General features: G+C 38.0%; 1 protein-coding gene and 1 long non-coding RNA gene across 3 annotated transcripts in view; one reads left to right on the top strand and one right to left on the bottom strand.

The window, feature by feature from the left end:
- The window catches only part of LOC113033019 (uncharacterized), a 56,488-nt gene extending 51,579 nt beyond the window's left edge, over positions 1 to 4,909 (bottom strand). The window contains exons 1-2 of the long non-coding RNA XR_013912594.1: positions 4,771 to 4,909; positions 994 to 1,188 (exon numbers count right to left, since the gene is read on the bottom strand). This is a non-coding gene — a long non-coding RNA (uncharacterized LOC113033019). The remainder of the gene's footprint in view (positions 1 to 993; positions 1,189 to 4,770) is intronic.
- ppp2r2aa (protein phosphatase 2, regulatory subunit B, alpha a) lies at positions 4,776 to 12,784 on the top strand. Of its 2 annotated transcripts, XM_026186263.2 has the most exons (10): positions 4,776 to 4,915; positions 5,295 to 5,372; positions 6,622 to 6,719; positions 6,916 to 7,081; positions 7,218 to 7,330; positions 8,063 to 8,240; positions 9,825 to 9,989; positions 10,807 to 10,976; positions 11,160 to 11,251; positions 11,586 to 12,784. In XM_026186263.2, the coding sequence occupies exons 1-10, from the start codon at positions 4,909 to 4,911 to the stop codon at positions 11,863 to 11,865; spliced, it is 1,347 nt and encodes a 448-aa protein (XP_026042048.1). In that variant the 5' UTR covers positions 4,776 to 4,908; the 3' UTR covers positions 11,866 to 12,784. The 2 variants fall into 2 exon arrangements, with proteins under 2 accessions (XP_026042048.1, XP_026042047.1); XM_026186262.2 differs by lacking the exon at positions 4,776 to 4,915 and having other exon boundaries at positions 5,282 to 5,372.
- The last annotated feature ends 1,502 nt before the right edge of the window (positions 12,785 to 14,286 follow it).

Raw genomic sequence — 14,286 nt, 5'->3', positions numbered from 1 at the left:
AAATGGACTTCAACTCCTCCATATTAACCAGTTCTGATCCTTTCAGGTCTCGGTCTGTTTTTCATTCTGGAAACAAATAGTTTGTCTGATAACTGATGGATAGCACTAATTTTGACTAAGTGCAACTTGCAACTTCTTTTTTGTTATTTGCAAACGCATGTTGGCATCAATGTTGGCATCAACAATGAAATTAATTTCATTGTTGATGCCAACATTGAAATTAGATTGTAATCTATTGTTTATATTCACATTCACATAATGTGAATGTTCGATTAAATGGTTTTATGCAGTCTGATTTCACTGCGAATAAATATACAGATGAAACAAAATCAAACTGTAATTTTTTACAGTAGAGTGTGTATGTGTATCATTACTGCATAAAAATTTTCTTTTAAAATTGCATCTTAAATAAAAAATACATTTGTAATTAGTAAAATTAGTAACATTTTGTGATTATTAAAAGTCTTAAAAGGGAAAACTGCCTATAAGAGTAAATAACGTGCAAAATTGGAACCAAACTTTATGACTCTACTGACTGATCATAAACAATATCTACCAAGTCATCTATCCATTTTCTGGACAGCTTAGCTAATTCAAGGTCATGGGCGGGCTGGAGCCCATCCCAGCTGTCAGAGGTGTGGTACACCGTGGACAAGCTGTCAGGCCGTCACACTGATAACACAGAGAGGCAGACAACCATTCACAAATTGGCAGTTAACCTAACACGCATGTCTTTGGGACAAGTGGGAGGAAGCTGGATTATTTGGTGAGAATCCAAGCCCCCAGCTGCTGATTTAAACCCAAGACCCCTTTGCGTTAGGGTAACAGTGCTAACCACAGCACCACCATGCTGCATAGAAAATACTGAATATAACTTCTTTTCTTTTCTTTTCTTTTACCGTGATTGAAGCCACAAAAAGTCAGAACAAAAACTAACAAAATGAAACCAAAATGAATTCAGAAATTAAAAAACAAACAAAAAACATGTCTTACCAAGTTTCAGTTCATCACAATGGTTTTCCGTTATGTTTTTGTTCTCCTTCATAGGTTTCCTGGTGATCACTGTGAGAATGTAGTTTGTATGATTTCCATAAGTCATTTGACAGTTTCCCTTTGTTTCAGTATTGTTGAAGGGGATGTCAACCCAACCTCCTGTGCAGTTCTTTCCATCTGACATCATCTCACAACCTGAAGACAAAAATTCAAATTATGTAGGTCATTTAACAAAACAAATAAGCAAATTAATCGATCAATTGGGAGCACAGTTCTTCATCCAACAGCCTTCAGATACTTTATTAGCAGAGCATGCTGTAAAACATTGCTGTTTTTATTTTTACTATATAGGTTTGATGCTGTGACCAGTTAGTATTTTTGTTATGATTCAAAGTGTCACTACTGCAAAAGCGAACTTCTGCTTCAATACATAATGTTACAATTAATTATTATTATTATTATAGTTGTTTTTCACAGTTGCTAACACAATATGCAGTACATGTGAAAAAACATTTGGATGCTTCCAGATTTCTAAGGTTTTGTTTTGTTTGTTTGTTTTTGCATGGATTGGTTTAGTCATGTGCATACGGGCAGAAGGAAGTCCCACTGTTGTAGTTGTGCAAAATCAAACACGTAGGCATGCAGACTACAAAGGTTTGTAAAAGAATGTGTCACTGAATTCAAATGAGGCACTGTAATAGGATGCTACTGTAAGTTTATGAAATTTCATAGTTAATGAAACTTTTTCCTTCTTAGATATTCACAACAACTGTAAATGGATTGCTCATAAGGTTTTGAAGCAGAGTCACTACGTCGCTACGTCAATGAAAGTTTCCAACACTGTACTAACTCAATAAGTGAGGACTTCCAGACATCTTCTGGCATTAACATCTGCACAAAAACTGTGCACTGGGAGCTTCGTGGCATGGGTTTCCATAGCCGAGCAGCTCCTGTGGGTGTAATGTGAGGGTGGCTTTTTTTTAAATCCATATAGCTTAGGTCTTATACGCTGTCAGTCCTTATCTCTTCTAAATGACATTATTAATCCCTGTGTCACTTTTTAGACCCGTTTCATGGTCACTGATGTCATGGTGGAAAATATGACATGGCATTTGATTTAATTCTACCATAAACACATTAGTGAAACTTTAAAGTAATGTGAATAATCATGATCATCTGTCATAATGTAATGTTCTTAAAAAAGAAAGAAAAGTCATGGGTAACATTGTAGTAACATTCAACATTAGAAGAGTGAAAATGGCTCTTGGCTTTTAAAATCTGGGAGAATTCAGTAACAGCAAAGATGTGGCAGAGGTACAATTTTAAGAAGAAAGAAGCAAAATACATAGTGCAATACCTATTTTAATCATATTCAACATTAATTACAGTATAATGATTAGTGAATAATATCAATTAGGAGTTGGTCATAGTCTTATTACCTGTCATCATTGAGAAGATGAGTAGTAGCAGTGATGTCATCATGTTGGTTTTAGTCGCTTCTTTAAGATCTTTAAAAGTCTAAATTATTAACCTGCAGTTAGTTTGCTTTTGTTAGCCTGTCTTGCCTATCTGTGGGACTCTGGTGATTCTTGATTTTTTTTCCATCCCATCTTATGTTACTAAAAATGTACTTTCCCCGCCTTTCTGACCACAAATTCTCCCTCCCCATTTCTTTAAGGTTATTTTCTTTATCATACTTACATCATCTTATTAGTAGAGAGGAAGCAAGTGGTTTGTGTGAGTGTGAGAATGACAATAACACTGAATAGGAAGTCAGAGTCTAACAGATATATTTATTTGATAATATAATAGAAAAATACTTATAAAGAGAAGAGTCTCTTTAATCTGCACACTTCCTAAACTGCAAATTGAAACTGAACAGCTCAGCGCAAATGTTGAAATCCAAGAAAATGATCTGAATTCTTCTATGCTTGTTTTGTACATTTGATGCATTTTGGATAGAGATGGTTATATATTTAAAAAGTTTGCTTTGGCTCACTGACTGTTGAGTGGAGATTCTTCTCTGTTTGTCCGGGTGGTTGATTGACAGTTGGTTTGGTTGGACATTCATCTGACCGCTTTTTAACTGAGGAAATAAGTCCCTAACATGGTTGCTGGGGAAGTATAAATCAGTATGCCTTATTACAGGCAGTGTATACATAAAAAATTTCACACTGGCTTCTTTGATGTGCTTTGCTGCAGTGTCAGCTCCTGTGTTGTTTGAACATGAAAATTCTGACAAAAGGGAGAGAGCTAACAAGCATGTTAGCATTCAGTAGCATTTGTGTGATTGGTAGTTTGGTTTTATTTGATTTCATTTAATAGATATTTACCAGATATGACACAGATTTAACAAATGTGAACAGGAAATCTGAAAAACATTTATATTCATATGCATCATGCACTATATCTGTGACACTTTAGATATCAGTAAGACTGAAGAATGATACTTTGGTACAACAGTATCAGACAATCTTTGACACTGAGTGGGCATGTGTTCTTACTGCATTTATTCCTTTTGGATTACTCAAATGTACTAAGGTGTCACTGTGGCTTAAGGTTTGTGATTTCGACCATAAGCTACGACCTAAATCTTTGCCTTAGATCTATATACATTCAAAAGAGTGTTGAGAGAATATCATACAAGTTGCAGCAGGCCTCTTTTTAGGAAGTATTCTTCGATATGTCATACACACACACAGAAAAGAGCACAGGTGTAACTGGTAATTTAGATGGCTGCCTTCCATCTGGGTGAACTGGTTTGAATAAAAGTCATTGCAGTAAACACGCTGAATCACCTTCATTGCATAGCCAGTTGATAGAGCTGAGTCATTGTTAATGAAAATCTTTTTTAACTTTGTTTTTCTGGATATGACAAATCACTTTTTTTCTGGTATAAACACTCTCAACTGTTCATGTGCCTTAAAGTACCAGGAAACGAAGGGAGGCATTGATAACATCATACACCTGAGCTTTTCCTTTGACAATAATTGTAAAACTAACTTTCTCACAGGGCCCTAGTAGATGTGATTAATTTTACTTGGAAGAAACGTTTTTTCCAGTTACGCTTACATTGACGAATAAGGTTCTGAACTGTCAGAGACATCCTGCTGAACAAATGTCTGTCAGATGCATCTATTGCAATTATTACTCAGTTTATTTCCCATTCAGTTGTAGTTTAACTCAGTGGAATCAGTGGGTCATCATGCAATGACTACATTTAATAGGCAGTAAACAAGATAGTAACTCATAAAATGCACCCAATGTGGAATAACTTTTGTAGACGTTAAAACAAATAAAAAAAAACCCTCTAAAATTTATTAAGAAATCTGAATTTCTGTTTGAAACTTGGAGCTTTCGGACTCCACTTTCTAAATTCAGCATGCGAACGAGGTTAGTTCGATTTTTCTCACTGAAACAATGCACATGGGCGGGGTCTAATAGTTATACTTGGTTTTATATTTTAAAAACCTGGTTATTACCCTTTTTATGAATTTAAAGCGCAGTAAATCAAGTGACCTCGCGGTCTCCGCAGATAGGAAGATGACCAACGTCGCTGAGGGGTAGGTTTAAAATTTCGCGGCGCACCCTCTCGCCGCTCTCTGGTGACTGCTGAACGCCGCCCGCGTTTCGCCATTTTGAAAGTGCTGTAAGGAGGCAGAGGCGAGGGAACTCTCAAAGTAGAGTGCAAAGTCTACAAGCCAATAGTGGGCATTATTAATTACTTTGTGGAAAACAGTTCCGTGCTGTATAGCAGGGCCGAAGACTTTTGCTTACGTTCTTCAGAGTACCAAACAGCACTCCCGGCTTCATTCCTGCACTGCTCCTCGCTAGAACCTCCCAGCCGACCCGGGTCAGCACTGTTCCAGTCCAGGGCCCGAGCCCGCTTAGATACCCCTCTCCGAGTCGCTCACCATGGCAGGTAAAGCCACAGGGGAAAAGACTACCACAGTGCCTGGGGTTATTAATTAACAGGTGCTGACCTGTTTGACAACGATGATCTGTTTCTCTGTAATGTCATGTTTAACCAGCGCAAGCTAGCTAGCGAGCTAGGGTAATTCAAAGATGCCAGTGTAAGTCAGTGTTAGTGTTAAAGTGAGCGAGATTCTCCACAAACACACGTCAAGTAGTTATCTGTGCCTATGAGTTTATAGCAGCAGTTGCAACGCAGTTACTGTGAATTTCCTTAAGGCCTCGTTGTCATATTGATGTTTTTAGCTAAGTTAGCTGCAGGCTAACGCGTGTAAAGTTGTCTCTCTTTAATGGTGGTGTGTCCAATCTTGGGGTCATGTTGTGTGCAGGGCCCGGTGGTGGGAGCAATGATGTGCAGTGGTGCTTCTCCCAAGTCAAAGGAGCAATAGATGACGACGTCGCTGAAGGTAAGTCCATGTGATAGTCACTGAACACTTGCTAGCCTGAGCTGCCAGGATCACCATCCTGTGCACGCTTGTTTTAGGCTTTGCTTCAAAGCGCTGCTGCCACACTTTATATTTGTGGTATTTCTAAATATGCAATGAAAAGTAATGCCTTCTTCTTTTTTTTCTTCTTCTTCTTTTTTTTTTTTTTACAGTAATAATGGGTATAAGGGATCAGTGGTGTGGTATTGTAGTCCATTTGGTTTCTCACAGACTGACAACAATCTTCTATTTTTGGCATAATTGCTGCAAAATGTCAGCATTCACTATTTTCTCAGTTCACCCTGGGTATTAGTGGGGCATTACACAATGTTTACATAATTGGGAGAGAACTGCATGTTAGAATTGAAAAAGATTTTACCTCTGCCAGAGAAGAATCTTTAATAGGTGTTTCATATTTGTTAAAGAAGTAGCACTTAGGTTTGACTAATTACAGAGCTGTTTGAGTGGCCAAGTTAAAAGAAAACCTTTACCAGCTAATTATTTCCGAACTAAAGGAAAACTCAAAGCACCAAAAGTGTGTTTACAGTACATGGTGGCCGTATTTATGCATTAAGGGCTACACAATTGTTTACAGTAAGCTTTGTCTGGGAACATGTATAAATGAGAGCCTCTCCTTGTGTCAATACATAGGAGTACATGGGCTCAAAACACAACACTCCAGTAACGTTTTTATTAGTTTCCTGTAAAAAAGGATTCGCCTTCAGTCTGTCTGCTATTGTTTTATGGGGTTGCATGGAGTCGGGTCGTATCAGGCGCACACTGTCGATGTTAACGACTGCACTAACTCAGAATAGTGCCAGTGTGTAAGCGGGGATTGATTGTTGTATTGTAGGACTTTGTGAGAATGGTTCTCTTTGAAAAGTGCTAAATAGCTGAAGATGGAAACTTTTTTTCTGTTCTTTTTTCCTTTGTGTCCTAAGATTGTTGAGTGTGTGTGTATAAATATGTGTGCGTCATTGCTGTGTTGTGTTTTCACCATGGTTGACATGATTTTCACCCCTCACAGGTGGGCTGCTGAGGCATTTTGTAAATCACTTCCCATTGAAAGGCAATGAATCGTTTAGACAGCAAAAGCCTCGTAAAACACTCAGTGTTATTGCAGTAAACCTGTCTCAGATTGACAATAGCGTTCATCAGAAACTCTGGCAGAAAATGTGTGGTTATTTATATTTGACGCTAGTCTCATTTTTGCAATTTTTATTATTGACAGCCGATATCATATCCACTGTTGAATTTAACCAATCTGGAGAGCTACTTGCAACTGGGGACAAGGGGGGTCGTGTTGTCATCTTTCAGCAGGAGCAAGAGGTATGTTTTAGTGACACATAGGAACAGTAATTATTTTTAACATTTGATTCATAATACTCCGAAGCAGGTAGGTCATCAAACTCAGTTTATATAACACAAAGGTGTACAGGTACAATGTTTCTAGTGATCTTGACCCGAGACATTGAATCTTGGTTTCATAACACTTGAACTTTTGTTTGATCTGTTTTGTATTTAGAGTAAGAATAAGCTTCAGTGCCGAGGAGAGTACAATGTTTACAGCACCTTCCAGAGCCACGAGCCTGAGTTTGACTACCTGAAAAGTCTTGAGATTGAGGAGAAGATCAACAAGATTCGATGGTTGCCTCAGAAGAATGCAGCACATTTTCTTTTGTCAACAAATGGTTTGTAAATTACTTTCTTTTTGAGTAAATTCTTTTGCTGTAGTAAATGTGAACTTTTGTTACGCCATCTACTGCCTTATATGGGAGTAAATATAACTCAATGACTCTCATGATCTTTGCTCTTTCTCATTGTTAGACAAAACCATAAAGCTGTGGAAAATTAGTGAGCGTGACAAAAGACCAGAGGGCTACAATTTGAAGGAAGAAGATGGGCAATACAGAGATCCCAACACTGTCACTACACTACGGGTGTGTATAACTGGCTTTATTACAGCCCAGATCTTTTCTTTTTGTTACATTGTTAGCCAAAACTGAGATCCTTTGCTTACTTTCCATTCATTTATAATAAGTAGATCAAGAAAATTAACAACAAATTAAATATGTTGAGTCTGGTTAGTAATTTACATCTGAATTAATTGGAATAAATGTTAATCATTTCTTTTCCGTGTTTCCTTCCACTCATTACAAAACTGTCCGTTCTATTTTGATTGAGACGTTGACTTATCTTATGAGCAAGTAAACAGATGGAACTAATAAAATTACCAATCTGTTCCTGCAATTACTGCAGTGCTGCAGTTGATGTAATGTCTGCTTTATTCACCTTTAATTTTCACAGACCCCCCCCCCCCCCCCCCTTTTTTTTTTTCTCCTTGTCCTTACTGAATGGTTTCCAAATATAGACTCAGTTCAACAGGTTTGCCTTTATACTGAGGCAAGGCCTTTTATTTGTTTGTTTAAAGAGCAGGTAACTGTCCCCATCTTAAAAATGGGAAAATCTATGTACATTTTCACCTACATCTTTGTGCCTCTTTACCAGGGTAAGAAAAATAATTTGGACACTTTTTTTTTTTTTTTTTTTTCTAGTGTGAAATTTGTTTTGTAACATGCCTGTGTGGATATATTAGAGGTAAAACAGAGGTCATAAAATCTACTGCATCTCCCATTAAAGAAATATAAAAACAGCCCCACTTTTGTTTTCAGGTACCAGTATTCAGGCCCATGGACTTGATGGTGGAAGCCAGTCCTAGACGAGTGTTCGCCAACGCGCACACATACCACATCAACTCCATCTCAGTCAACAGCGATTGTGAGACCTACTTGTCTGCTGATGACCTGCGCGTTAACCTCTGGCATCTGGAGATCACTGATCGCAGCTTTAGTATCCTTTCATTCTTTAATTCCATAAAGTACTGCAATAATATAAAATTATTTTGTCAGTGTTTTGTCTTATTTATTCCCAGTTTTATCATTTTTCAAAGGAGCGTAAGCCAGGGAGAGAACTTAAAAAAAAATGTATGTGAATGGTATGTGAAATAATGAATGATATGTTGTGGTTAGTTTTAAGCCTTTGTTTGAAGAGATGCCTGATTTATTAATCCTGTTCACCTGCTCACCCCGTGTCAGTCAAATTAGACAAAGACTATGTCTTACTTAGCAACAAATAAAACATGATTCATGTATTTTTATAGGGCATATAAACAATTCTTTGCCTGATATTTAAAAATGTACATACTGTGTTTACAGGCAGACTGGACAAGAGCAAAAAATGATATTCACTGGTGTCTATTTAATCTGTAGCACAGTGTCATTATTTATACTACCACCAGATGTCCCCAAAGCGTGGGATGTTTAACTGGGTGCCTCTAACATGGTCTAAAAAATCACCTCCTACATCCTATGTTAATAATTTCACCCCATGAGTTCTTACTGCGTTGTTCTATGTAGGACAGCGGTCCCCAACCTTTTTTGCGCCACGGACCGGTTTATGCCTGACAATATTTTCACGGACCGGCCTTTAAGGTGTCGCGGATAAATACAACAAAATAAAAGTAGTACCGGTACCGAAAAAAAGATTTATTCATAACACATGTGAAAAGACCCAGGAAAACCAAGTTAACGATAAAAACGATAACAAAATAATGCTGAAAACCGATAAAAACCCTGAAAACCATACATTTTACACCTGCGCCTCTACTCTCGTGGCCCGGTACCAAACGACTCACGTACCGGCCCGGGGGTTGGGGACCGCTGATGAAGGCTGTATAAACAAAGACGAACCAGAGTTAGATACAAAGTGGAATCATGTTTTTCTTGAATTGAGATTAGTTGCTCGTTTGGGCCGCTCATATCTTCTCTTCATGCTGGAAGATTGATGCAGTGCAACCCCTGCCTTTTATTAAGGATTGCGTCAACTGATGTAAAACACTTGAACCGGAGAAAGAATTAATGCAAACTAAATTATGTTAAATGGTTTTATCACTGTTGGCTCATGAGGTCAGAGGTCATCTGTAAGATTAATGTAGCTGTTAAAAGTTGAAAACACATGAGCATGAAATGGAAAGTATTCACAAGTGAATAACATCTACATGATTTGGGGCACTTTTGTGCTAGTGAGCAGATATCTGTGGCAAAACCTTTTCCATGTGCCAGTCACTGTTTTAAAAAAATAAAAAAATAAAAATCATAGTGAATTTGATGATCTGTGATTTCAGTGTCTCATAGTGGCAATAGCAGTTTTTATTTTCCTCTGCGCACAGACTGTTTACCTGCAAGCAGTAAAGCCTGCTTAGATGGGTTCTTCAAACTGAGAACATGACTCTGTGAATAATAATAATACTACTACCAATTAATTTTATTTCTGAAAGATTTTTAAGTTGCTGAAATGTCTGTTCAGGTTTTTTTATTTGCTTGTTGGGGTTTTTGGGTTTGTTTGTTTGTTTTTACCTTAACCTCACCTCTTGAGATATTGTTGACATTAAGCCGGCCAATATGGAGGATTTAACAGAGGTGATCACAGCGGCCGAGTTCCATCCCAACCAATGCAACACTTTTGTCTACAGCAGCAGCAAGGGCACGATCCGCCTGTGTGACATGAGGGCAGCAGCGCTATGCGACAGCCACGCCAAACGTAAGGCGGTCTCTTTTTGTGTTTCTGTAGCTCTTTGACTGTGTGTCTCCTCAAAGATTGATGGGAGGCTCTTATTGAGCCTATCAGTGTAACACTCGATTAATCAGCTGCAGTTATAAAGTTACTCTTGCTATGGACGGTGGCTGACTGGACTAGTGCAGTGTGCTTGAACAAAGCTGACGGTTTGTTGAGAAGAAGACTTGACAAGTGAAAAGTTGCACTGTCGTGAGAGCCTTTTCTTAAAATGAAACAAAGCTGACGTCTTACATGTTGTTTTCTGAAAATATTTTCTTTGATTTTATAACAAAAAAGAAATTGAACAACAAATTGCTTCTCCAATTCTATACAATTCACATGGTAACATAAAATTCACAAATTCACCTAAGAAATAGAAGATCCTTAGAAGATCCTACTTAGTTTCCCATCTACCACATTATGAAGTATCCAGGCCATGTGGGTCTTAGTGCATGAGGCTATAAAAGAAGATTTACACACTCTGCTTCCTGCTCACAGCATAGAAAACATAGCGCACGTACGTATAGATTGGTACCTGCTAAGCCAAATTGTTCAGAACAGTCAGAATGGTGACCCTTATTCATAACGCATATCAAAAGATAAGCGGAAAGGCTTTGTTACTTTTATGCTTTATTTCTGTGTTTATATAACCAGATTTGAAATTCAGTATCTTTTACAAAGTTGTTGTTATGTAAAGAAAGTTTCAGGGCTTACTTTAAAACAACTCGACCACTGTAAAAATTATTGTTGTTCTTCCAGTCATTGACGCTGAAATGCATGTGTTTGTTCTTCATTTTTTAAGTGTTTGAAGAGCCTGAAGATCCAAACAATCGTTCCTTCTTTTCTGAAATCATCTCATCCATCTCTGATGTAAAGTTCAGCCATAGTGGACGCTACATGATGACCCGGGACTACCTGTCTGTCAAAATTTGGGATCTCAATATGGAGTCGCGACCAGTAGAGACATATCAGGTCTGTAAATTATGCCAACACAAAAATACTGTTCCAGTTTCTGTATTACTTTTCTTCCTGTAAGGCTAGATTGATTCTAGCAGGTTCCGTCCATCCACGTGATTAAAGTGTAAATGTTGTTTTTGCTTTTGCACAGTTGTTGATGGAAACTCTGTATATTTCCTCATTGCTTTCTTTAAATAGGTGCATGAATATCTCAGGAGCAAGTTGTGTTCACTCTATGAGAATGATTGCATCTTCGATAAGTTTGAATGCTGTTGGAATGGGAACGACAGGTAAGCACTCATTCCGTGGCTTCCTTTTTTTTTTTTTTTTTTTTTTCTGCAGCTGTCCTGGACAAACAAAATACATGCGTGCATGACGCACGCAGAGCGTTAGGGAATACTCCTTTTCTGACGTCACTGAACCCAGAAACGCAGGCCTTATCACTTACTGCAGTTATCTGCTCGGTGCAGACCATAATGTGGCTCATAATTTGGTTTGGGTGGGTGGTGAAGTGGTATAATTGGCTCATGACAGACGACAGGATTTAATGTCCATACTTGAAAAGGATTGTGTTTGCCAGTAACGTTAAGGCTACTCGCTGACTCACACCTTGTTTACCTACAGTGTTGTGATGACGGGTTCCTACAACAACTTCTTCAGGATGTTTGATCGAGGATACCAGCAGGACATGACCCTAGAGGCGTCGCGGGAAAACAGCAAGCCGCGATCGGTCTTGAAACCTCGCAAAGTAAGCACAGGTGGGAAGCGCAAAAAGGATGAGATCAGTGTAGACAGTCTGGACTTTAACAAGAAGATCCTCCACACTGCCTGGCATCCTCTGGACAACATCATTGCTGTGGCCACAACCAACAATCTGTACATATTCCAGGACAAGCTGAACTAGCATTTGTTGAAGCACTGAGGTCCCAGTTTCTGCTTGAGCGCCGCTGCTCTGATATACAAATATGAACGATAGCTGTCTGTTTTTGGCTAAATCCCTCTTGATGAGCTGCCCTTGGCATATGCCAAGAACTGCTATGTCAACAGTGGCATGAACACAGTACACCCAAGTAGGCCATCACAAGCCCATTTTCTATTTGTATTGCAAATATGAACATGTAGGGGTTTTTTTGTTTGGTTTTTTTTGTTTGGTTTTTTAAGATCTGAGTCATACAGTGGGATTTAGTGTCATGGGTTTTCTCTGGTTGGAGCACTCCAGTCATCAAGCTACAAATTGCAACTCCACTACATCCCAAACCAAAGGGAAATCTGTTCATACACATGTTTGGTTAGTTTGTTTGATTCTTCTTTTGTGCCATGGTTCATCTGTGTCTCATAGCCACTAGTTATTAGATTATTGTAGCTATTGTGTCTCATTAGTTTTCTGTTGCTCTCATATCATTCAGTCACCACTGGCCTGAAACACTGGTAATGCAAACTGTCGACACTCCATATTTTCACAGTATTTGTCCATTTGCCAAGTTCACTCACCACTTTCTTGCCAATATACAGTATGATTATGCAGTTAAAGGACTCGTTTAGTGTTTTAACCTTTTTTATGGTTCTATGATTATAGCGTACAGCCTGCATTACTGCAAACATCTGTCCACAGTGTGCAAGATTTAATATTGGATCAGATTTTGACCTTTTAAGACAGCCACTAGTTTACAGTCATTAATATTAACAAAGTCTGCTTCATTTATACCTTTATAGTGAACTTGTTGCTGTTGATTAAATCAGGAAAACTGTTTTCATACTGTAACATTTACCATTTAACAATGGAGACTAAATTCTGTCTTTTTTTTTTTTTCTTTTTTTTTCAAGTACAAGAAATAACAAAGAACCTGGTTTTTCAAGCTGCACTGAAACCTGAATATATATCCTGTTCCAATCTCGAGCCACTCTCTAAACAACAAGCTGACTTTCATGTTGTATTGATGTGGACAATGGTTTATAGTAATAAAAAATATAATTCCAGTTAATAGCCCACGGCTTTAGAAATGCTGGCGCAGTCGTGCAAAATGCACACACACATTTTTCAGGTATTGTGGTTTTATTATGGCTAATTATGCCAAAGTAACCAGTCCTATACTCACTCTGAAGCTACACTCAATTGAAGCCGTTTTGCAGAGAGTAAGCCCCCTTGTCTGACCTCGTCACCCTTGCAAACAATAGCTCAGGACAAAAGGACATATATAACTGTAACACACACACACACACACACACACACACACTCACACTAGGAAGGGTGTGTGTATAAAGGCATTATGTGGCCTGTGGCAACAAAACTAAGTTCTGCTGCCAGCTCTCCCGCTATTTTGTTTGCAGGTTGACCCATGGCTTTACCCTCTGTATCTACTTTCTGTTTGTACACTTTTTTTTTTAATATAATGACATTTTGTACTGTACCTGTTTAAAAATAGATTAATCACTATAGTTGATTTATTTTTGTATAAATTAAGGCAATAGGATTACAGTCTGATCACTGTAGTTTCTTTAACTGTCTGTCTCAGACTGATTGTAGATGGAAGGTTCCTTGACAGTTGGGTAGCTGTTTTTTTGTTTTTGTTTTGTTTTTTGACATACGACTTGGGGACATTTTTTCTCATCCTGGAAGTTTGAAAACTTAAAGAAGCTTTTTCAGGTCTCAGTATCTTTTGAAGTTGTAAGCATTATAATTCTAACTTTTTGGGGGGGGCACACTGTGCATGTAGAGCTTATTTGGATGCCTCAGAGTTGGTTTCTAAAATAATTTGGATCTTAATATTCCACTTACGTGCCATAGTTTTTGATTTATTTTATTTTATTTGGCTGTGAAAGAATAGGCCCTTCTGGGTCTCTATTTGAAAGGCATTTTAATCAATGTTTATTGCTTAAAACTGTTTAGTCAACTTCTCTAAAGTTACTGATTTAGATTTATGAAAATGTCTCCTCTCTCCTGTGAAGCATGTGTCGCTTTGCTATACAGGCTTGTTTATTTATCAAGGAGAAATTGTGAAGCACTCAGTTTGCCGATGATTGTTATATGGCAGGGTAGTTAATGAGACATCAGGTGTAAGTGTTGTTAATATTAGCTGCACTGGGAAACCTAATGAAAGCTGAGCTGTCACTAAGTTGTTTGTCCTGTTGTTTTTCTTCTATTGAAAGTCAAATGTCATATCAGGAAGAAGATTTAATCTGTTGATGTGCAAACAACTTGATTATAGCACAATTTGTCCGCTTCATGATTTAAGCCATTAAATCAGGGAATGAAGCTTCTTGGTCCACTGGATGGTATTTGTTTCAGTTCGTGTGTTACTTTTATTTTAGAGAACGGATATCCAAT

The sequence above is a fragment of the Astatotilapia calliptera genome, chromosome 12, assembly GCF_964374335.1.
Source record: "Astatotilapia calliptera chromosome 12, fAstCal68.1, whole genome shotgun sequence".
In the NCBI taxonomy this organism is placed as follows: Eukaryota; Metazoa; Chordata; class Actinopteri; order Cichliformes; family Cichlidae; genus Astatotilapia; species Astatotilapia calliptera.
Note: the sequence above shows the minus strand (reverse complement) of the source record. Positions and strands in the feature narration are given on the sequence as shown.